General features: G+C 32.6%; 3 protein-coding genes across 6 annotated transcripts; 1 reads left to right on the forward strand and 2 right to left on the reverse strand.

Annotated features, from left to right (window-relative positions):
* The first annotated feature begins 1,271 nt into the window (after positions 1–1,271).
* On the forward strand, positions 1,272–10,206 carry Arglu1 (Arginine and glutamate rich 1). 4 transcript variants are annotated; one of them, XR_015809289.1, is made up of 6 exons: positions 1,272–1,494; positions 2,370–2,544; positions 7,708–7,908; positions 8,609–8,686; positions 9,375–9,458; positions 9,655–10,206. XR_015809289.1 is itself a non-coding variant. In XM_088184232.1 (5 exons), exons 1-5 carry the CDS (start codon positions 1,328–1,330, stop codon positions 9,817–9,819), a joined length of 792 nt encoding a protein of 263 aa, XP_088040358.1. In that variant the 5' UTR covers positions 1,272–1,327; the 3' UTR covers positions 9,820–10,206. The 4 variants fall into 4 exon arrangements, 2 of the variants coding, with proteins under 2 accessions (XP_088040358.1, XP_088040359.1); XR_015809288.1 differs by lacking the exon at positions 8,609–8,686 and having other exon boundaries at positions 7,708–8,564; XM_088184232.1 differs by lacking the exon at positions 8,609–8,686.
* Positions 10,207–10,211: 5 nt separating this feature from the next.
* Positions 10,212–14,856, reverse strand: LOC148236066 (tubulin glycylase 3A-like). Its single transcript, XM_088184227.1, has 3 exons — positions 12,837–14,856; positions 10,868–11,383; positions 10,212–10,408 (listed from the first exon to the last, which is right to left on the reverse strand). The coding sequence occupies exons 1-3, from the start codon at positions 13,912–13,914 to the stop codon at positions 10,254–10,256; spliced, it is 1,749 nt and encodes a 582-aa protein (XP_088040353.1). The 5' UTR covers positions 13,915–14,856; the 3' UTR covers positions 10,212–10,253.
* Positions 14,857–16,305: 1,449 nt separating this feature from the next.
* Positions 16,306–22,902, reverse strand: LOC148236067 (tubulin glycylase 3A-like). Its single transcript, XM_088184222.1, has 9 exons — positions 22,853–22,902; positions 22,616–22,787; positions 19,689–20,088; positions 18,524–18,738; positions 18,370–18,460; positions 18,126–18,296; positions 17,806–18,059; positions 17,141–17,748; positions 16,306–17,053 (listed from the first exon to the last, which is right to left on the reverse strand). Exons 2-9 carry the CDS (start codon positions 22,755–22,757, stop codon positions 16,787–16,789), a joined length of 2,148 nt encoding a protein of 715 aa, XP_088040348.1. The 5' UTR covers positions 22,758–22,787; positions 22,853–22,902; the 3' UTR covers positions 16,306–16,786.
* Between the last annotated feature and the right edge of the window lie 2,362 nt (positions 22,903–25,264).

Here is a 25,264-nt window from a genome sequence, read left to right on the forward strand (position 1 = left end):
TTTTGTTTCTGAACTATCTACTAAAACATTTTCTTGCACACAAAGGACGTTAAAAAACATTTTTTTTTATTAATGTACACTGAGCGCCTAATTAATTTGGTAAAGGTGTTTAAAATGATTTTTTAAAGATGATTGATGGTGACGGGTGGCAATTATACACAGATTGAGCCGCCGCAGTAGTATTTTATTGATGATACGAGTTATTTACATTGTAAAAGGGAGGACGCGAGATGATGCATCTGAACACCTAGAAGATTGCCAGTGTAGAGAAAACGTCACGCTAGTGCTACTCAAATGCCGACCAGTTTTGGCCATAACAAATCTAGGCTCCCACAATTTCATTAGTCTTTTGAGAAAGTATGTCAAAAAATTATATTGCTATCCAAATTTGTCCAGAGCTGTTAGGAACCGGTTACCAGATATAACTAACTCTTCGTGCGGTGGGTGTCGAAAGGGAAAGCGAATATGAGACTATTGCCGTAATAAAATAGGCGTGACTGTTACTTCAAATGGCGACTAACGACTTTAAGCATGAATTGAACCGTTTTTTTTAAGAGTCCCTGAGACGGTCAATTACGATTGTCAATGTTAACGTGTTTTATAATTTCAAATGATGGACAATTGAAGCTCCAATTGACGATGTATGCCTCGTTCATTCGCGTATGCCTCGTTCGGTTTGTTGCACTGTGCGAATGTTAAAGTTGTATCGTACTGTGGGACCAATATATAGGTATTTATATATAGATTTTTGGTATGGCCAAAACTTGGCGGCACTTTGGTAACACTGGCGTAACGGATTTCTCTCAACTGGCAGCCCTCGGCGCGTTCGCGGGCTCGTTATTGTATAAACACCACGTAACTTTTTATATACATACTTCAATAAAACACTACTGCAGCTACTCAATCTGTGTCTAATTGCCACCCTTCACCGTTCCGTCGCCAAAGTACTTATATATTTTTGTGAACGTGTCTTTTAGGTTGTGCCAACTTTTCCTGAAACAATCCCGGTCAATCCGAGACGGTTGTCAACCCTGCTTTTAGCACCTACCGATATGTTGAGATGATTTCGAGCACAGGTATGCCATTTCTTGCAATAACGCTTACATATTATTTAGGAGGGCGTTTGATAACGTTATCGATTAGTTCACACGTTTGAACAAATATATTTAGGCTATCGTAAGAATAATTTATTATAAAGATAAGTTTCTGGGAACGCAGTGCTGCCAATCTGACCGGAGAGGGACGTTAAACGTTGACATTTAGGCGTCGGCGTGTTGGCAGCCTGCGCTTGCGCAGAGACGATATCGGCGTCGTCGTTGCCGCAGAGATGGGGCGCTCGCGGTCCAGGTCCAGGAGTCGCACGCGCTCGCGCTCTCACTCTCGCACGCCGGCCAGGCACTCGCACAAAACCTCGAAGCGGTCGCACAAACACGACCGGGAAAGGGACAGGGAGCAGCAGCGCGAAAGAGACCGAGACCGATCTTCCAAATCGAGGTTAATTCGCTATCATAGGCTTTCTTATATGCTTCGTTTGTTTTATGATCGTGCTCTTTTCATAAGAGATAAAGTAGATTGCTGCTTTCGGCTAGGGTTACCTGGTGTAAAATTCAAAAACTAAACTTATTTTTCAATTTTACAACTTCGATGCAAATACGAAATGTTTTTGGATCAGTACCTTAGAGCTAAACTTTCGTAACTAGTTTAACGTTAGTTTCGTAATAGAAGTTTAAATTGTAGAGTTTTTATTAGCCGTTTGCTTAGTACGATTATATTTTTTGTGCCGGATGTTCCTCATGTCTCAAAGATGAGATATAATTTTTCTACAAAAACTTTGACTTCCTCGATAAGACACTACAATCACACCCGGTTTTTAACGCTTAACTGACGGGTCAGGTAGTCCCTATCCATTTGGACAGAATCTCCGTACGTGTACAGTGATCGATCTTTAACTGTTTTGAGGTATAACTGAAGAAATAATAAATAAAAAACATTCATATAATATATTTTTTATATGCATTAATGTAAATGATTTTTATAGAAAATAATACTCAATTGCTTTAAAAAACATCCACAAAAGCTGAATAATATATAAAAAATATGTAAATAAATTAATGATATTGAATAATAGAAAAGTATGAAATAAATTATTAAAACATACTTATACAAAAAAAATAGTAAAAAAATCAAAGCATTAAAATGTTGCGAATTGCTGATTTTTTTTCAATATTTTACTATAAATGCAATATAAAATAACAACAAAAATACGTAAAAATAACTCACTACCAGGTGTATACTAACAAATTAACGTGTTAAATTCGCTGACGGCAATCCACTGTAGCTTTTTTTTAATATATTATATTTTGTTTCAGAAAGCGGTCACACTCGGCCTCGTCGAGCGCGAGCAGTGCAGCCTCCGGCGATGCGAGGCCTCGTTCTAGAAGGCAACGCACGCGCCCCCCTCGCACTCCACGCACGCACATGGACGAGGTTGACAGACTGGCCGACATGGAGAGACAGCGTCGGTTAAGAGAAGCGGAACAAAAAGTAAATATTGATCCATCGTATGATACACTGTTTATATTTTGTTCTTAACCATTTGAGTGCCACTCATTTTTTCATATTATGTCATAATTGCCAACAATTTCTTAATTAAAAAGAGGGATGTAAAAAAAATCAAATACTTTTTTAAAAAATAATATATGGATTTCAATAATAAAATAACAAAGTTGAACTATAAACTTTACATCTTTCCTTTATATATTACAATTTTTCTTATTACTTCTTAGACATTCATAGAAGGCTGTATCTGCAAACATTTTTTGTAAATAATATAATATTTTCGTCATAGTATAAAGTTTATTTTACCTATTCTTCGCATTTATGCTGTCCTACACATATTTCGTGTACACCTTTCTTATATCAGACACAAATTAGGTTTGATCTTTTTATAGGTCCTCCATTTTGGGAACTGCACACAGTACATTTTCTCAAATTTTCCAACCCTCTTAAATCTCTTGAGGTAACATTCGTAGTTGAAATATGTGGTTGATTTTTTATTTCTAACCATTCCTTAAGTTGCTGATGAGGAATGAAGTGGAAGCGGAAAAGTCTGTTAGCGTGTTCTACTAAAGGTGTAAATCTTGCACAGGCATCATATTTTTTATGTCCAGGAGGAAATAGTTTAGTATTATCGACCAAGTGGAAAAATTTCAATAATAGTTGGAATCGATTTCTAGATAACATTTTTCCAAACCAAGGAATATACCTAGAGTTTTTTTATCCAATATGAGTACATAGTAGGTCTTCGAGTAATGCCCATTTCTAATAGTACAGCCACAAAAGCTTTCATTTCGATTATTTTAACCGGTTTCCATTTCTTAGCTCTTGCACTATGTGTCAAATTTGGGTGAGATAATAAAAATTGATTCTCATATCGATTTGTCTCCGTATCCATCAATGTCCATAAACTGGTTGTAAAAAAGAGATTAAATAATCTATTGTATGTGCATCAGCCGATGGCGCGTGTTTTTTACCGGGCGATTCAAGGAATAAAGAGGTTGGCTGATGAAATGTATCGAAATTCTCCTGAACCTCATTGAACCCGAAAGTTGTATTTGTGTCAATTTCTTCGCTTTCTGAACTTTCGATGAGATTAAAAACTGGGTTTGTTTCAAATAGTAACAATGGAACTATCATCAGTTTCATATTCCAGAATACTATCATCACTTCTCGCAAAATCGTACAGTGAATCGTCTTCACTTTCAAATTTTTCAAAACTCATATTGTTATCTTTCATGGGCTATGAAAAACGTATATTTTAATTGTTTATTTCCACCCTTGTAGATTAAAATTAAAGTTTAAAGCAATATATACCAGTAGCTAAATATATTTTTAACCTAAAAAACGAGCGGCGCCCAGGAACTGTCAATAAATACTGACGTAACATGTCGAAACATGCATTCTCTCAACGCGAGCGCGATCGCGCTCATTGGCACTCAAATGGTTAATAATATTGACGTGAGGTATGTGTGTGTGTGTGTGTGTGTGTGTGTGTATGAATGAATCTGATTTAGGGTTTGATGTTTATGTATAAATGTATTTCTAATACTACTTAACAGCTCAAAAATCAAGTGACAATATGACTAATGGATTTTTCCGTCATAATTCTTACACTTTATACTATTTTATTTCTAGACTGCCTATGTAAGTAGTGGTTGTATCGTAGTCGTAAGTAATAATTTTAATCACATACCAAGTAGCTATATTGTATATTACAATTATCTAACCTTGTCTATGCTGGTGTTCGGGGTGACTAAAAACAATTAAAGCATTTAATTATATATAAGGTGCTAAAAATGAAATGTTCTACTTCTTTGGTTACTGTAATTCGATATATCTGTTTTAAATTTATTATGTAATACATAAATATTTACATAGTACTCCCAAAACTATCGACAACCAAATGGTTAAATCAGTATTTTTAATTTTAAATTGAGTATTATATAAATAATCTGGATCATCTTTAAAAAATCAACTATAACAAAAAACCATACATGTTAGTGAAGCATACAGGTTGTAGTAGATTTTCGGTTAAGTCGGTAGGTCTTTCTAGAAATCGTTGATACCCGTTCTTAAGCGCATGTCCTGGAAGCGATTGCTCAAACAAGAGACACGGTGTAAATCCATGATCGAAGAAACAAAGGTCGTTTCGGATATTTTTATTCATTCTAGGATCCTGCGAGAGCTAAAGAATGGTCACCTTGGACATTTTTGTTCAAGGAGGATAAAGAAGTAAAAAATTATTGATGAGGATGTGTCACCTTATTTTTAGGGATACTGCGAGAGCTATAAAAAAAATGGTCATCCGTGAAATTTTTATTTGTTTAGAGATGTTGGCGGGAGGTAAAACACAGTACAGAATAATTGGCGCACTGGGCAACTGCCTGTGCGTGCAACTAACTGTGTAAACCTCATATCCACTCCGTACGTTAGAAGGGGTACTAGGAATGCAGCGTTCTTTTAGACCAGGGTTCATCGGCTAACTTTTTTACCCATTATCCCAAAATATATTTATTTGAAAGGTAGAAAATCATATATTATTTGAATTCGAAAGGTTTAATAAATCTATTTATACAGAGAATATAATTATAAATAAAAAATAAATGCAATAAAATCAATTAATATCGTCATTATGAAACATAAATTTGAGAAAACTTTTTTACTTCAGGTTTTGGAGAAATAATGTCGTTTCATTTTTGATATATTGACATCTTAATTGGGTCATTTTGATGTCATCGCAATTTGAATACTGTCTTCAAGATCCAATCGATTTCTTTACATTTTCTTACTGATAAATATAAGTTTTGTCACAACACGAACCTGCATTTGAACTCTAAATTTGTGCTGATTAAAATTACAATAATATATATGTATACATATAACCATTATTTATCAATCCTATATAATACACACAGCTTTGGCCATAATAATGGGGTGTAACTCTTTACAAGTGCATAGTCTGGTGCTGTCTAAAAATGTCAAAAAACGCGAATTAAGTGAAGCTAAAAGAGCGAATATAATTTTATTGCATATTATTGACTGAATATATCGAAAATTAACACATTAATTGTTTACGACATGCTGTCCAAAATCCTTTAAACGATCAATGAATACATAATATATTATACAATTAAATTTGTTTAACTGCCGAGAGACCGAAATATTTTGAATGGAGCATAGAACAAGACCATGCTATGCCTTTTTATCATTGTTTATGCACGCACACAAATGCATTTCCTACTTAGACCCGATGATGTAAAGTACGCGCGACTTCTCAAACGTTCGCAATATAATACAATATATTTTTTCCTTACAAATAATAATATTATCAAATAACTGATAAAAAAAACATATCTAATGATACAACTGTAATCACTGTGTGATTTTACGTATAAATCTAGTTATTTTTTGTGTAGCAAAATCTTTTATGCATGGTCAATATAAAAGTAAAAGTAAGTCATAAATGAATTTATTAACCACTTCACCCTTTTACACGCACGGGCGCGTTCAAAATGTTTTTGGCGTTAGACGCATACACGCACGGGCGCGTGTGAACTCTATATTAAAAAAAAATCGTTCTGCATAATACCTTGCGTTACTACGCATTCTCTCATATGTGCGTTTGTATCGAAGACATTTGATCCTCATAAATTAAATTTAAAAAATGACACTTTACGACAGGGGTGGCCAACCCGCGGCTTGCTTTGAACATTTTTATTTATATATTTTTTATATTTCATTTTTAGTATTATATATTTTTTTACAATTAACGTTTAGTATTATTAATATTATATTATCTATGTTTACATGTAAGAATAATACTAAACACAATAATAATAACTCATTACGTTTTAATTTTTCACTCCAAAAAATGTCTATAGTGTATCAAAATCTAATATGGGGATATATAATTTTATATGTGGCTCGCATTTCCGTTATGATGCATTTCCAAAGTGGTAGCAAGATCATTTGGGTTGGCTACCCCTGCTTTACGATGCTAGTATTTTTTTACACGTTTCTATTTATGCATTCTCTCGCATGTGCATTTATATTGAAGACATTTACCCCTCATAAATCAAATAAAAAAACTGACACTTTATGATGCTAGTATTTATTTTACACGATCAGGTTGCTTTCATTTAGATTGCTTTCATTTCACCCACTTCCATGGAATGCGGAAATTATCAGACAATTCGAATATATTTACTTTATTTCTGGATCTCATCATAAATTAGGTAACAAAACAGAAACCATAAGTTTCAAATATTTTCTCAGAAGATCTATTCATTCAGAACTGCGTATTATAACCAGATGGTAAAATATATTCGTGTAAAATCCACAAAAATCAGAACCAAAACTTAGTTTGTTTGACGCGAATGGGGAAAAAATTAAAAGAGACGCGCAATTCCATTGTCCAGAATGCATGGTTGCTTTATGCGTTACACATTGTTTCAAAAATCACCATACTGTATTATAAGGTATTTTTTTTTTATTTGACAACAAATATTACGTAACATACACACATACATATGTATTTCTATGTAATGTTTAGAGTTTGGATATAAAGAAACAGCAAAGGAGGAAACTTAAAATTTTTATTAATTTAAAAAAAAAAAATTTTAAAAGTGTAATAATAATAATAATTATGAATAAATAATTTTAAACTGATTTTTTTCATCATTCTCATAACACATCACATAATAAATCGCAATAAAAAAAGGTGATTATTTTTGACCATTTTTTTAAAATAAACCCGAGGATGAAGTGGTTAACACTAAATATATAAGACGCGGACATTTAAAAAATACATTTACTTCAAGAATATGCAAAATTTGATATCTTACTACTTTAACAATTTCCTTGGGGTTTTGAGCAAGGTCCTAATGAATAACTATGCAATATTTAATTTAATAACACAAACACACGTTAATTTAAAAGTCATATAATATATGGATAAATAATTATATATATGTATATAAAATTGAAACTATATTTATAATAGTATAAAAATAAATTTAAGAAAAATTGATTAACAATAATGCTCCAATTGAAGATTAGAAAAAATGAAGTCTGAGATGTAGTACCAACAATGGATCTTATAGATATAGTCTGCTACTGTTTCTCATACGTCACTTTTTATTCGGACAGGTAGTAGAGGAAGAAGCTGCCAAGCGGATCGAACTCCTGGTTAAAAAGCGAGTCGACGAAGAGTTGGAAAAGCGCAAAGACGAAATAGAGACCGAAGTGGCCAAGAGAGTGGAAGAAGCCAAAAGACTAATGGAGAAAGAGATGATGGCGGAGATTGAGCGGCAGAAAGAAAAGCAACGCCTTGAGGAAAAATGTCGTGAGGTAATAATACTTCCTTGTTTTTGGACGACGTTTGCAATATGCGACGACATTCTGACCATGTGGCTGCATATTGTATACCAGACCAGGGACTGCTGTTACATGTCGTTTTTGAGATTTTAATTCAGTTGACGTAACGAATTTAACAGCAGTCGGGCCCCTCATTGGGAGGTGAACAGATCGCGATCGGTTTTTACGGAAATCATTTAAAAATTACACCAGAACACACAGATTCTTTCCAGGGATACATTGATTCATTCACATAATACTGAAATAAAACTAATACTATTTTTATTGTTTTAAAAAAAAACTTTTTTGGAAACTTTCAATCTAACAACACGCTTGACTCATTTTTTTTTATTAAATTTTTTTAAATAATAATAACTTAAAGGAAACATCAACAAAAATATTAATGTCATGCTGTTTTTATGTTTTGAATCGATTCGCTCGCATTTATCACAAAAAAAAAACTAAACCACATACGAATCTTAACCGTGAAGGGCTAGAGTCGAGCGATCGTAAGTAATGACCGGTAGCACAGACCGATCGTTCAATCGATAAATTAGGTATCAAGACAGAACAGTACGCGAACCGAACATCACCAAGGTGTCGTTAACGGCTGACGGCTGCTTTTGACGGTAGTGGCCTACTCACTCAAGGTATTATTTGATATCTTACTACTTTAATCATTTTTTCATCTCAGTGGTCTGCAGTTGTGTGATGACAGTGTTTTCAGCGCGACTTTTTCGTAAGACCTACTACACAGGGACTTGCTCGAGTGGTGAGTCGCTCTCTGACTTTTGGAGATATTTTTCTTGGACTGTTTAAAAAAAATATTGCAAATAACACTATTTGCATTATCAATCTCAAACCTGCTATTCGTGACGACCATCGTCGTTTTCACCGTCAAAAACAGTTACAAATTTGTCCGATTTGATCCACCAAATCGTAAAGTCAATGATTTGCATCTAACCACTCATCTCTGTTTTCTTAATGTCTTAATGGAATACTTCAAAAGTCATCGTTTTTAGGAATGAACGAAAATTTCATGTATTATTGATGTTTTTGCTTAGAATCTAAAAATCCCAATATGAATGTTTTGTAGAATGAATGAAGTAAAGTTAACATAATCAACATAGGAACGGAGAGAGACATAGGCAATTGGCATCATTTAGTTGCAAATGATTCGACTTTTCAGAATGTTCCAATGAAAATATCAGGTTTGGATTTTATTTTGATTAATTTACTTCCATATGTTATCACACAATATTTTTGTCAAACGATTCCCGTATATATGTATATATATATATATTATTTTATACACTGTTGAAACATGTTTGATGTGATTGGATGCATTTTGAGTATGATATTTTATTTTTATTTATATGACGAAAGTGTGTTTGAATGTAGTGTTTATATTATGGACGCTGAATCCGTATAAAAATTAAACGAACGATCTTATTGTACAGGAGGAAGAAGCCCGCAAAAGACAAGCTCTGGAAGCGATCATGGCAGAAAACAATCGTAAAATCGAAGAAGCCCAGAGAAAACTGGTAATTATATATATATATATATATACTATGGTGTGGCAATTTAATTTCCAGATTAATGCTGCCACAGTTTTATTAATGTATTTCAAAGCCTTGAAGATGTTAAAGATTACGTTAGATAAACTGACCCAGAAATTAAATTGTCACACCTCGTATAACATAATACAATGGATACTAAGAAAATATATTTATTTTTCAGGCGGAAGATCGTTTGGCCATGATCGAAGAGCAACGTAAAATGGATGAGGAGAGGCAAAAGCTCAAGAAAGAACAAGAGAAGCGGATAAAGGAGGAACAAAAAAAAATACTTGGTAAAAATAATTCCAGACCTAAGTTGTCATTTCAGTTGAAACCCGTTTCTTGAGTTTGCATTATGTTTTTATAATATATAGAAATTTTAATTTTTTTAATTGTGAATAAAAATGTGTTTCGTGAAGTGACACGATAGATGTAATTTGCGGCTTTACTATCATACATGTGAATAATTTGAATCGGACGTTACATTATTATTATTCATTTAATTAAGTTATTATATAAATATTTACGGCGAATTTTACATCCGATTGGTGAATTTTGACTATTTACTACTATTGATATACATAGTAAACGTTTTTACAGCTGTGCATTAATTGCAAAATCATATGAATTTGTTGATATACAATTGTTTTGCTTTCTTGCGGTTAATTAATACATAAGAAAGCATTCGTACAATTTGTATCAACGGTTTTGTTAATAAATAGGTAAACGAGAATAATGTTTTTTTTTTTTTTATTTGCAAACTATAACTTTTTATATCAATTAAATTAAATGCAATATATTCTTTGGTATCTTCCTTCCTTGAACCTTCAAACTTGATTTTTCAAATTGATTGAAATACTGTGTTTGCCTTTCTCTGTATATGCATTCAAAGTCCCCAGTTGAAGCTTTCGGATCAGATCTGTAATCGATGACAACTGAAAGAAAATAATTGAGAATGAAACAGAGTCGAGAAAGCCTGATTCTGAGTTGCCAATGGAGACGCAGTTCAAGCCATTGATATAATTGAACGGAGCACTCCACTGGGGACACAATTTAAGGACTCGTCTAATGCTCAACGCTCATCTCGAACGTAAGAATGAAATATGCACACTCAGAACCAATTTAAAGGCAATTCAATTCAGTTAGATGTTGATTCTGAATGTCACATAAAAATACAATGCTTGATTCCTTCTCTGAACAGTGAAAATATTATTTTTCGGCCTGACGTCACTCGCCCGCAAGGTGATACATATTGACAATAGTATTGTGCTATTATCAAGCTTTACCTGAAATGATTTTTCATACTGCCGCAATACCAAGAAATTGGAATAGCATTTATAAATAAAATAAAAGTCGTTACAGTTAAACAAATGATGATACTAATATTACTATACCTTTTATCATGTCTTCTAATGCAGCTTTACATATCACGCTCGTAACCGGTGTACTGGCCGATAAATCAGGACACGCATTTATCTCAATCAACCAAGGCTTAAAATTTTCATCCAACACAAAATCGCATCCGTACAAGTCAAAACATTTTGTACTATCCGTCAAACCTGGCGGCGAGCACAACATGACGCACACCACATTCTGCTTCATTTCAGGATAAATTAACTCGGTCCAAACATCACCGCGATCGATGCTGCTCAAATAATTTTTGAACTTACACAAATCCCACATTTTATAACTCGGGATATCATTATGTTCGTCGTCGTACATTTTGTATTTACATTGCACCGCATTGTTTGTCAGGTGAATGGATTCATGAAAATTATCAAGGGAATATTTTCTTGACACGAATCGCAAATAACAATTTTTATACATCCAGATTGTGAGCGGGTTGGTGTTTGAAATGAGGTAATATTGACGTATGTCAAATTTAGTTTCATAGATCAGTAAAGGTCTTTCTAAAAAAAATAATACATATATTATAAATGATGAAGTATATTAAGAAAAAGTCAGGCATAATTTTCTACAACATTTAGAAACAAAACTTTTCTTAGCATAGTTTTTATGTTATAGTTGATTTGTTTTTACTAATTTCAAAGATTCATTATCGTTCATTCAATAATGAAATCATTACTTTTACAAAATTTATCCATTTATACTTTTATTACCAATTATGACATTAAAATGTATATTTCCTTATTACAAATATGAACATAGTTCCTAAAATTATTTTTATAAGTATTATTTTTTAACAAAACTAACTTTCGATATGCTTGTCTATATTTACATTAAATATTATTTTACCAAAAAATATTCGAGGTTATGTTATGCATTCCTTTCATAAAAATATTTGTGATATATTATACAATAATAAGTTATCACTTTTTTGCCGCTATTAATTTAACGAATAAAACCTTATTTTAAAACTTCTGCCATTACTAGATTTTTAATAAATAAAACTATATAGAAGATCCTAAATAGTTGCACAGTATTTTGCAAAACGAAACATTCAAGAATTTGAAAGTCGGCAGACTTTTGACAACCATTAGTGCTAATTACCGTAACCAAAATTACTAAACCGCACTAGACTTATAGAATTTAATGCTGATTTTCAAGACACGTCGAATAAAACTCATAGCCTCGCACACCATAACATTTTACTTGTATCTTTTGTCGACATTCGATAAGTGACCACAAAGGTTTCGCCTATAAAGAGCCACACGAACACATACTTTTGCTTCATTAGAGTAGTTGTATATGGATGGGGTTAAACAGTATGGCCATTGGTCTAAATAAGCCCTCATTCAAGGAAACGTATAAAAGAGAGCATGACCCTGATTCAGAACAACACTACCAAAAGTCAAAGAGGCTCGCCACTTTTACGCCCTGTGATGACCTTACTAGTCTACAATTCTACTGCCTGCTACAGCTCCTTTTGGATCAACCTGGACTCTTCTTGGACACCTGAATTTTATTTGTGTATCAGTATAAATTATAATTCTACAATAAAACCTGGATGAATAAGTGACGCCACTAAAAACTGCACAAACCTATATTATTACCTAATATATTGATTGGCATTTTACCTGATCATCCACCGTGAGTCTGTATATTCCAGGTAATTGTATTATGGAACCTTACCGATAAGTATCTACAATTGTTTATGGTCAAGTCTAATGATAAAAATATAAGCACAATGTTAATATAATAGTTGACATAATTTAATATTTCATCATAGTAAAACTAACAGTTTTAATCCATGATAAAATCGACTATAACAAAAAAACTACACATGCCAGAAAAATCTTTGGTTGCAGTCTAGAAGTAAATGTATATTAATTTTCATTGTGTTACAAATAAATGATTGGAAATTATGCTAGCCGCTTTTCTTTCTAATTCACTTTAACTTACCCATATATTTTTGTATGATGTATTTCAGTTTACAATTTTGTGTACTGACTTTCAATATGGTATTTAAATCAGATTCCATAAGAATTCCTCTACCACGACACAAATTCGCTGGTTTTATAATCCAAACGTTGAATATCCCTTCCCAACTGAGTTGCGGATTATACTTTCCAATGCGCTCGAGTACATTTTTGGCATACATTACATAAATTTCAATCCCATCATTTATATCAAAATTCAAATAATCTTTTTTTTGTATCAGCTTATGGCAATTTAACAAAAATTCATTCCAGTTATATATCGGCTTCCCAATTTTGACCTTATCGATATCTTCGTGTTTCTTTATAGCCATATATACTTTACATCCTTCCAAAGCGAAATGTATCATCGAAAATGGAATGTTACCTTTCTGTTCAAATAATACCTCGTCTCTATCATAAGTAGCAGCAAACCACTTTAACAAACTTGTACAAGCTGTCAATTTATAATCAAATTTGAATTCTTCTACTTCTTCCACATTATATGCATTATAAGATCTCGGAGCGTTCACATTAGAAATGCCAGGTATACAATGCCACTTTTTATCTTTTATTAATTCACATAATCCGCTCTTTGTGGTGAAGCAATTGCCTTTAAATCTTATCTTATTACACATTTGATACGGTTCTAATTTAAGGTTGCTATACTCTCCATCAAACCATACAAAGTTTGCGGGATTTGATTTCACTACCTTTGCGAGTATCAGTACCTCCAATATGCTATCATTGCTGGCAACGTTCAATTCGCTTAAAAGATAGTTTAGTCTCCTGAAATCCAATTTTTCAACCCATCCTCTATTTTTCAATAAATGTCTAATGTGAGAATTCTTATTCGAGCTGTGAATAATGAATATTTTTTTGTTTAATATTGCAGTTTTTGCTTTCTTCCAAAGTTCTTTGTATTTTGTATTTTGCGTTCTACTGTAATTACTTAAAATTATTTCTAACTTTCTCATCCTTACTACTGGAGGTATTTCCATTGTATTTTTTGCACCAAAAATATTTTTATTCACTGGAATACTTACAATTTTTAGATTTACCATTGCTTCAATTTAGATAATTGGATAAAATAAAAATTAACTATTTTTATATTCATATGTTTCATTGAATCAGTAAATAGCATTTAAATTGAAAACTAATTGATCAAACATATATAATCACTACATCTTTTATAGTTTATTTATTATATAAAGTAAATAAACATTATATTTCACTTATGCCCACTTAATCCTGATTTTATTTGCTCATTCTGTGTGTTTCGCTATATATTTTCATAATCAAGTTTTAAATCAAAACTAATACTTTAAATGCTTAAAAATAATCATGTGTATCAGCTGCAGAGCACATAGAAAAATTTTAGTATGAAAAAGTATATGTAACAATTCTTAGCAGGCTTTGCCTGATTTTATTCCCAAGTGTCGAATGAGATATTTTTTTCATCTGTCAGCACATACAGGTTTTTGTATGCTTCGTTTATGACATTACGACATAAATAGTAAAATGATTTATTATTGTTATATAGTTATTAATTCAGGGAATAAATTCTCGACTTTAAATCCGTCCATCAAGATCATTTACTCAATCACAAATGATGTGCTCAATGCCTAAACAACTAACTGTGTTTCATTGCACACTTTTGTTAGATTAAAATTCGACACCTAATAGTGCTACCAACATTAAGGCCGGTTTCACACGTGCCGGATGGATTCACCCGGCACCGGGCCGGCGCCGTTTACAAAGCTTTCACACGTGGCCGGTCTCTTCCCAACCCGACCTATACCCCGTCAACTGGTGCCAGTAATTTAGGATTAACGGCTTCACACATAAGTCCTTCCACACATTTCGCGTTATTTTTTTATTTTTGTATGTATTCTACTAAGATAATTAAAAGAGATTACATTAATATAATTAAAATTTCGAGGTCTATTTCTTCCGCTATTGCCTAAACACGAGGAATATATTTAATAATTTTATTACAAGATAACACAATCACTGTCAACGGCCCGGTTCATGTTTGAGTTTTACCCCCACCACACTCAACTCGGTACCCGGCGCCGGACAGTTTAGTGAGCGCGGCCGGCGACAACCCGGCAGTCAGCGTCGGGCCGGCGCCGGGTAGATTTGTCCGGCACGTCTGAAATGATAGGTACTAGCCCATACAACACCATCCCCACTACACAGCGCCGGCCCGGTGCCGGGCAAATCCACCCGGCACGTGTGAAACCGGCCTAAGGGTTATTAGCGATGTGGTAATCATCTTTGATTTAGAGAATTTAAAAACATAATCGGATAATTAATAAAATCTTATTCATCATGCCTTAAATCAAGAAATTAATTACACGTTTTTTTAGCTATTCCTTGTTGATACATACAATCAGGCCTGCCGAGAGGGAAAGGGGAGGGAACAAATTCCTAGGGCATGTTCTCCTTGAGGGTCCCAACTCTGGAAAAAACCATAGCTAGAATATATTTATAAAAAAACGACCTCAAATAACGAATCCAAACTTTTATCGGTATTTTGACAACTAGATTTGATGCAGTAAGATAAATAAATAATGCATTCAATTACTTGAATGACGACGTAATTCGGGAAAAAGCAAAAAATTACGAAACAAATATAACGATGATCATGGTGAGTTGTTATCTGTTATCTGACATTTAAATTCAATATATGATACAAAAATTGAAAAAAAAATTATCCATACAGTTTGTAAATAAAAAAAAACAATATTTCCTAATATTATTTTGTACAATACCAGTAACTGTGGCTTAAGGTGAAACGAGTGAAAAATTTTTAAACAAATTTAAAATTTTTTGTTTAATGTTGTATTTTTCAAAAAGTTGGAATAGATCGGACGGTTGAAATGAATTTGCCTCAGACGGTCATCTTGGTCTATTCAGCGAAGCTTCTCCTAGAGCAAGTTCTGATGTCTCTCGTTATTCCAAGTCGAAAGCGAAGGGTCTCTCAAGTCTTGATTGAAGTTTTAATGGAAGTGATTAAGTATGACAGCATTCTAGATTACATACTATCGAGAAATAGCAGGAAGTTCAACGTTCCTTCCAGCCCTCGATCCTTCACCCAGTGCAGACTCAGGGTGGAACCAGACTCTTTGGTTTGTCTCATCAAAGTCTTTGGGGTGTGTAACAGCGTTTCGATAGAAATTCGAAATTATGTACATTTTGCAATGTGGTTTTCCTCTGGAATGTTGCAATTTATGTGTGTTTCAGTTGTATGACCCTTTTAAAAATTTCGACGCAGGCAAATCTATTGTATAATATGTATATTTAGGATAGTCTGTAAAAATATCATATATTTGGAGTTTACCAATCGTTTTTTGTTGCAGAAGTATGATTTATAAATCACTTATTGAAATATAAACTACCTATTATTCCTAAAATAACCTGAAAAGAATTAAAAAATATTGCTAGCAATAACTGTAGATATAATTTATTTAGATACAATATCAACAATTATTTAATACATTAATGAACAACATTTATAACATTAAAATACATTTATAATTGTCATAAGCTTGACATGAAAGTAAATAATTGATTTAAAACATTTAACTATTTAATTGCCATTTTATATTTAAGCCAACAGTTTTGTAAAATAACACTATTAATAGCTTGTAATTAATTATTAGAAAATTAAACAATTTTAGTTTACAACATGAACATATTAATATGTAAGATCAATGATTATTTTAAAACAGTTTCAGTTAGTGCACTATTTAATTATTTATATTTTTTTAATAAACATACTTCAACAGTCTGTATGTATGCAGTCAATAAGATAACATGTACATTAAATATTTTCTAGGATATACATAATATCAGTTAATTTATTTAATTAATTAACTGAATAAATAGAAAATAATTTTGATTATCATTCTTCAAAAATGTACATCACTTTTAACTAGCAATTACATCTGTTGATCCCAATGTTTTTTGTTGATTTGTCGATTTCTTAGAATTATTGTTTTCTTGAGCTTTTTTACTTTCTTTTTTGCATTGAATAAGACGTCTAATGTTCAAGCTGAAGCTAGAAAAAGCTTTTGAAGATTCACCCTCAGCATTTTTATGTACCAGCCTACTTCTTCTACTGTAAGACATGATCCCAGGACTGAAAACCCTCGGTGTGATTTGCATTTGCTGCTTGCCTTCCAATTTGCCTATGTTCTGCAAACAAGAAGAACGCGATCTCAAAATACTAGCAGTATCTCTCTCCCAAATGGATGGTTCTATATAACACCTCTTATTACCAACCGATTTCACAATGTTTGGATCTTGCCAATAGACTTTTTCAACTATATTTTTATCATGGTATTTGCAGTTCTTCTTCCATTCTTTATAACAGTTTGCCGCCTTCAATTCACTGTCATTTTTGCAACAATATGTTCCTAACGTTGGCGTCTTTGATTTGGCCGTTTGATTCTTATCCTTTCTTGCACTTCTGCTCCGTAGCGATATATGAGACGTCGATTTGCGTTTTTTACTCGAAGTCTTCATCAAAAGTCCTGATTTTACAACCGTTAGTGCATGTTGAACAGTCGGGACAGTTTTCTTATCGAATTCTTTTGAAATTTCGTTCGGATCAGATCCGTACGGTTGAAGCCATGCCATCAAATCTGGCATTACAGGAGTATTAGTATGTGTGTTTATTTCTGCAGGCTCTTCTTGTTTGGGCTTATGTATCACAGGCGTGTATTCTCGTTCAATTCTTGGTTTATCCACTTTGATCTTCTTGAATATCTTCTTACCACTTACTGATAATGATAAGCCTAGATAAGCCGGTGCTCGTGGAATGATCTGTTTGTACACTAATTCAAACATCCCTGTGCTAGCTTCTGGATTAGATTTTCTATCAATTACAACTAAAATAAAATAGCATTAATATAATTACATACAACACTCAATCATAAAATAAGTACCTTTAACGACGTCCTCTAAACATTGTGGACAAAGTCTTGCTGTTACACTTGTCGTAGGAGCTAAATCCGGACTTGAGTTAATCTCAATTAACCATGGAGTAAAATCTTCAGTTAACATAAAATCAGCACCGTACAATTCGAAACTGTTTTGCCGACGATCCATTGAATCTTGGCAAGCGAGCATCGTTCCGATTAAACATTCTCTCATTCCTGGATATATTCTATCTTCCCAAACGCCTGATTTTCCAATTTGTCTATAATTATTATTAAATAAACATTAATTTAAATATTTTTTATCATAATACAAAATATATTTTCACCTCAAATATGTTTTGAACGTATGACAATCCCACATGTTCTCATCAGGTAATGCTTTATCTCTTTGATTGTGATTTTTATACTTTGACTGAATCGCGTTATTGGTCAAGTGTACAGACTCATGATAGTTTGTTAAATTGAACAGCTGTGAACTAAATCTTAAATAGCTATCTCTAAAAGTATCTCAAATTAAATAAGAATCCTTCAATCTATAATATATGACATGTAAAATGATATTATACTAACTTATACATCCATATAGTGAGTGGTTGAGAACTTGTAATTAAAAACCATTGCCGGATATCAAACTTGGTGTTATATACAATCAACGGGTTTTCTAATGCAATAAAAATTCATTAATAATAAATATTATTCATAGCAAAACATAAAATATTGTTACCTATATATTTTTGTACAACGAATCTCGTTTTAGCCGTCATAGGAAAATTTACAATTCCAATTATATCTTTGATGTTATTCATCAATTGTATACCTCTGCCTCTACATTTATTTCCTGGCTTTATAATCCAAATATTCATAACACCATCTATGTCCATTTGAGGCAAATACTTACTAACGGATGTTAAAGTTGATGCAGCACGTTTTTCAAGCGAACTGTAATAAGTTATTTTTATTATTTTAAGATATATAGTTTTTTTAGATTTTTAAAGAGTAATTAGATCCCGACGAAACAATGCTAATGAAGAAAATGAATAATTTTGCACACTACAACGACAAAAGAAGAGACCATTGGTGAGACAAACACTTTTTTATATGAAAAAAGTAAAACAAGCAGATTTATTATATGTCTGAGAGAATGGTGTTGAATATGACTTATAACTTTTAATAATGTAATTGGAGACAAGATATGCCCACATAATATAGAGTGTTGATAAGATTTACCATGCCATTACAATTATTATCAATTTTTTCACTACAAAGAGAATGTGAGAATGTACTCAGTACAGTACGTTAAAATATGTAAAATGAAATAGATTATTAATGACAAGTGCAATACCTACTGCTAGTTATCTAAATGTGATTCATGAGTCATTAAATATAACTTATACCTTAAGCAAACGGATTTATCTTCGGTAAATTTAGCATTCTCATGTATTAGCAAATAATGATGAGTCAAGAATTGGTCCCATTCGTGCTCCCAAATATGTTTAGACCTATCTTCCGCATCGTCTATGTCATTATGACACACAAACATTAAATATTCATTTACTCTGCTAATAGAAAAGTCGATTGACGTGTAAGGCACTTTTCCTGACGATGATGAAATGCTATCAATATTTCCTTTACTATATTTAGCAATGAACCACTTTAAGAGGCCTAAACAAGCAGTTAACCGAAAGTCGTCAATAAATTCATCCATTTGCTCCTGATTGTGTAGAATGTAACATCTTGGAAACATAATGCTTGCAACTCCTGGTTCGGTATACCAATACATTTGACTGAGTCCGGCGCATAATCCTTCCTTTGTTGTAAAGTTTGATCTAGAAAACCTAATCATGGCGTTTAAACCATGTTCATAAACATTTATTAAATATCAACCTTACCTGCTTATTACGACATCTTTTTTAACTAGCATCCAATCATATTTGTCTCTCTTTGTAGTCCATAGAAAGTCGACAGGTTGATGTTCCAAAAATTTATTCATTATCATCTTTTCACATTTAAACTTTAATAGGCGGTCTGAATCGTTTAAGCTTTTCGCTAAGGATTCTTGTGCTGGAATTTCATTGCTGAACGGATATGGATTGCTTGGTCTTGGTTTTAAAGAGTCGACTTTTTCGACCCAACCTCTTTCTAAAAGAGCATATCTTATCGCCGGAAAGCCGCCACCTTTGATCAGAAATATTTTTTTCTCCTTTGAAGCTGTTTCTGCCATCTTTCTTAACTCTTTCCATCGGTCGTTACTTATCCACGGACGGTAATGCTTAGGGCCTTCATTGTGCTCTTCGAAAAAGATTGTTAGATAAAATTAAAATATTAAATAAATCTTACAACTTTATTCTAAAAATAATAATTTCATAATGTCAGCTTGTAGGATAAAATATTTATATTTAGGTATGATAGTTATAATCGTTTACTAAATATTTTTTATACATATAAAAATATGAATGATTTATATTAACCTTATTGTACGAAGTATCTTATTAAATTAAAATACTAAATTAAGTTAAAAAATCATACAGAATATTTACATTCAGAGTATTTAGAGTGGTTCAAACAATAAAATGAATTTAAAATCATTGTACTATTAAAATGAACAGTACAGTATGGTCATTTAAAAAAAATACTATAAACAATAATATAATAAACAACCATGTGTAACGCATGAAGTTAGCTGCATATAAAATGGTTTTTAACTTGACTAAATTAATTTACTGACTTTTTTGTTTATACGTGTCTACACATATTTAAAAATAATAAAATAATTGAATATTCTCCATTCAACAAACGTATGCGTTAATATTGTGTATCATATAAGTGATGAAATGAGAAAAAATGTATTTAAAAAAATTGTTCAATCGAAGAATATAATTTCATTGATAATTGATGAATCTACCACCATAAGCATAAAAACCACCCTCACTGTGTATGTTCGATGCTGTATCGAAAGCGTTAGAATGAATTCACCGAATAATTTATTTTTGAACTTGAAAACATAACGGCTTAAGGAATATTTAAGTTCTTACTCCAATATCTTGATTTTTATAGGATGACAGAAGATTAATTTAAAAAAAATAGTTTCGGTAGCATGCGACGGCGCTGCTGTGATGTTAGGATGTAAAAGTGGAGTGAAAAAATCCTGACAAAGAAATTTCCTTCCATTATAGTTTGGCATTGTTCTAATCACAGACGGCGGTAGTCGACCACACGCTGGAGTTCGCCGATAACAGTGTGATAGAGCGAGGGACTCTTGAGGTTAAAACCCAAACCCTTGAGGGGAAGTAAACTCTCGGACTGGCCGTCCAGGGTAGTGCGTGAGGCGCAATTTATGACGAGCAAAGCACAGAAGATCAACTTAGGAAACCGAGGGCCAAGGCTGCGACTGAGGCAACATAAACATCCCTCGAATATCAGTTCAATAATCATCCCTCAATAATACAGTTTCGCACCCAGCCACCTTTGCCACTTTTCGATCCTTCAAAATACGTTGATCTCTGGTTTTTCAGATAAAAAATCTAAAAATAGAAATAGAGAAGAGTTGTCAGACGAAAATTGAATAAAATTTTGTAAATCACTATAAACTTTTATTCAAATATATGATGTTTTACAATTTTATTTTACATTTAGTCTTCAGTTCTGTATTTGTATTTGTTCTTTTAACTTTAGATTTGACATGTCTAAAGTATAGAAAAAATATGATAAATATTATTTTATTTTTTATGCGCTTCGCGGCATAGAAAAAGCTGCTTTAAATTTCATTTAAATGATATTTGAATATATTTTTTTTAGTAAAAAGCTAGACAAAAAGTAACTTCTGACACCATTTTTTAGTTAAAAAAGCCCTACTTATAACTATATTATGAATACATTCAAATTTATAATAAAAAATAGTGATTATAATAATGTCATGCGTATATACAACACATACATATATTGACTTATAAAGCGGATTTATTTATAATCATAGAATTATGGCGAAATACCTTTATAATGTCTATGAAATCAAACATAATAAAAACAAAAATTTGGGTACAGGTCTTGAAACGTAAATACATTTCAAGACCTATACCATATAAGTATAAATACATTTCATTAAAGTATTGAAATGTATTTATCATATATTTATATAGTAGTAAACGATAATTTTGCTTAGTTATATAAAATATATATATGTATTGTATGTATGTATCTATTGATCCTTCAAGAAATGATATTGTAAGCTTAAGTTAATTTTCCACTTTATATTTATTTCAGATGAAGAAATGCCTTTATAATTTAATAGCACTTTTAAGGCAACATTATGCAAAAATAACTAAATTATCGTTTAAACCCATTAATTTTATGTTTATTAGTGCTACTAACTCAACGGTTCGGGTCTTAAATTGCCAATTATCGTTATAATGGCTATTTATATTACAAGTATACAAAACAATTTTCTAATTTACTTTTTGTGTAATAAAACTATATTTAATGTATTTATGCAATTAATTTCAGTATTTTAAACTAAATCTTACATTTGCAAAAAATATTGCATTTTTTAAATGTTATGCAATTTTAAAGTTATTCAAGATACACATATTATATTAAACAATAACAAATATTATTTATTTTATTAAATATGGAAAAATCATTCATTTTATATTTTTATTGTAAGCAATCAAGATTTTGCACGTCACTAAAAATATTCTAGACACTCATAAAATAAACTTAATAGTACTTCGATCGTTGGGCTATTTGTCTTTGAACAGTTATATACCTCAAACACGCATTCAAAATAAAGTAAAAATCTAATCGACACACAAAAAAACACCTGGACTTAGCTTCCTAGTCGAAAAATTATGGGCGCTGTGAGGTCTGCACTTTCTCTTGTGTCCATTTTCTTTATCCTGTGATTTTCCATCTTCGGCCGTCGCCTTTATCGCCATCTGAACCTTGGCAACATCTGTACCCATTGGTTTTTTTGCCAATCAACCCATGACTTTCTGCTAGCAAAAAAAATAATAAGCACTTAAAAATAAGCTAAATTTAGTCCGCAGAAACTGCTGACCAAATTTAGTCAGGAACGCGTCATGGCGTGAAAGCCTCCGCCACTGTACTGACGACGGCCTTCCGCGCTAAAAATACGTCCGCCAAAGTGCAATAACCTAGTTTTAATTCAGGCTAAATGCTGAAAGCATTCCCCTAGCGGCGGAACTTTTGTGCACTTCCTAGTCCGTGCCTGGCACCGTGACGTCAGAGGGCTGTTCGACACACGATTTCCACGACCAGGGTGCTGACTGAGTTTTAGATCACGTTTCGATAACTTTGCTGCTATGCCATTCTAATCAATGTTCTAGGATTGCTTTTTTACAGAACTTCGAACTCAGTAAATGCAATCGAAACGTTGTAGGCGTCGTACCTTGTAATTTGTGTATTATTACGTAACCTTCGTAAGTCATAACTTGGAAAAAGATAATCATTTTTAAGCATTTGTAGATGTAAATCCGTGGTTCTCAATCTTTTTCAAGTCGGAGAACACTAAACTCGGACATTTTTTGCGCAGAACACTTTTACAATTTTACAATACAACATAAGCTTTAAGCATTAGGTGGCCAAGCTTTTTGAAATCAAGTAATCGTATCCAGTGGCGTAGCTATGGGGGGCGGAGGGGGCGGGCCACCCCGGGCGGCACCTGCTTGGGGGCGGCATATTCGCGATGGGATCGTCTAGTGTGGTTCTAAACCCTGAATGCACTAAAACATATATAAATCCACGAATAACAAGAGCTTAATAATAACCAATTTATTATTTTAAGAAATGCTGATTTTATGACCCTGCAAAAAATGATTGGGGGGGGGGGGGCAATTTTAAGGATCGCCCTGGGCGGAACATACCCTAGCTACGCCACTGATCGTATCACGAGCGCGTGGTAGGCCACCTAGGAACGTAACCCCCCTTGAATTTTCTCAGAAAAATGAATGTAATTTAATGAAATACTATGAATCTTAATGAAATCAAAATATTTAAAAAAAAACGACCACTGACTGGCGAACTTTTGTCCCCTGCCCCTTCTGAAAAATGCTGAAATAATGTCCCTGATTCTAATCCAGGAATTATCGGGTTATCTATCAAAGAAAATCTATCGCGAAGATATTTTTTAAAATACATATGTCATTTCAATGAAATCATATCGAATTACATTTTTAAAGGTAGATATATATTTTTATCAGTGAAAATATAATTTATCTGGCAGGTGCTAGTCAAATTATATGATCAACTTTTCCATACGTAGTAATAAATACATTTACATACTTTATTACTCATTAATAAAGTATGTAAATGTATATATATATATATATATATATATATATATATATAAAAATCATTATGCAATTACATGCAGAGCCGTAGCGTAGGGGGGGGGCATATGCCTCCGGGCGTAAGATTGAGGGGGCGCCTAAACGAAGTTGGTAATAATCCAAATTCAAACAATATATTTCATTTTTGTCAGGAATTACATGCCATTATTTGTAAACTGTGATATAACAATAGTTTAAATTAAGCTGAAATACACTCACTAAGGCAAGGTCCAGTGGTAGTCACTTTTTTGAAACAATTAAAAGCCTAGCCAGTTTTTTCTCGTTATACTATTCGCCATGAAGAATTAAAAACAGCTTTACTACTGAAATCAAAACGCGATTTGCAAACACGCTGGAGCACAAAAATAAAAGCTGTCACAGCTATTCATCGAGGACACGTTGGTCGAGTTTTTAGAAAATTTGTTAAGGTTTAGATTATATTTTCTCACAGCGATAACCCGAGAATTTTCGGTTTAGAATCTGGGACAACTTTTTTCAAGGGGGGGGGGTAAAGTGGTATTTTTTTACTATTTTGCTTTCGTTAAGATTCACGGTATTTTATTTAATGACTTGCATTTTACTGGTCAAAATTAAGGGGGGAGGAATTGCCTTCACCTGCCCCCCACCCTCTCAAATACTGTCCCTGTAGATGCCGAAGGTACCGAATTGACCGTATTAGAGTTATTAATGCACGATTTATTTATCCTTTCTTTTATTCTTTTTTGTGGATCTGTACGAAATTCGTACATCTCCAAGAGATTTCATGTAGAAAATTTCGACTTCATGTATAACTAATACAAATGACCAGTTGGATGAAGGAAAAACTTTTAGAGTTCTCAAATTTTTTCCGAATATAATACGTATATATTAAAATGTTTCTAGTTAATAGGCAACCTATATTTCAGCAAAAATATTTCTATGCATTCCCTAGGGAGAAATATTAAAAAAACTGTATTAAACATTAACCAGTAATTTCACATTATAATTGTGAAATTTTCAAACTCAATTTCAACCGTCAAAATATTTTTTATATCAATTATACGTATACTAAAATAAGATATATTAATAAATCCTACGAGATTTAGATATTTAAGCTTCGTATTATAGAATTAATATATTGA

The sequence above is a fragment of the Plectrocnemia conspersa genome, unplaced genomic scaffold, assembly GCF_051122295.1.
Source record: "Plectrocnemia conspersa isolate PC_06_02 unplaced genomic scaffold, ASM5112229v1 ptg000004l, whole genome shotgun sequence".
Lineage (NCBI taxonomy): Eukaryota > Metazoa > Arthropoda > Insecta > Trichoptera > Polycentropodidae > Plectrocnemia > Plectrocnemia conspersa.

Bases quoted from the DNA above. Each gene is read 5' to 3' on its own strand.
- Arglu1 (XM_088184232.1), top strand. From the start codon at position 1,328: ATGGGGCGCTCGCGGTCCAGGTCCAGGAGTCGCACGCGCTCGCGCTCT. The intron at 2,545-7,707 runs GTAAATATTGAT...TTATTCGGACAG, and splicing joins TAAGAGAAGCGGAACAAAAA to GTAGTAGAGGAAGAAGCTGC. The intron at 9,459-9,654 runs GTAATTATATAT...TTTATTTTTCAG, and splicing joins AAGAAGCCCAGAGAAAACTG to GCGGAAGATCGTTTGGCCAT.
- LOC148236066 (XM_088184227.1), bottom strand. From the start codon at position 13,914: ATGGTAAATCTAAAAATTGTAAGTATTCCAGTGAATAAAAATATTTTT. The intron at 11,384-12,836 runs GTAAGTTAAAGT...TATTTTTTTTAG, and splicing joins CATCATACAAAAATATATGG to AAAGACCTTTACTGATCTAT. The intron at 10,409-10,867 runs GTATAGTAATAT...ATTTTCTTTCAG, and splicing joins ATTAGAAGACATGATAAAAG to TTGTCATCGATTACAGATCT.
- LOC148236067 (XM_088184222.1), bottom strand. From the start codon at position 22,757: ATGGGTACAGATGTTGCCAAGGTTCAGATGGCGATAAAGGCGACGGCC. The intron at 18,739-19,688 runs GTAAGGTTGATA...AACTTATTACAG, and splicing joins AAAGATGTCGTAATAAGCAG to TTCGCTTGAAAAACGTGCTG. The intron at 18,297-18,369 runs GTTAGTATAATA...AGATACTTTTAG, and splicing joins CTCACTATATGGATGTATAA to AGATAGCTATTTAAGATTTA.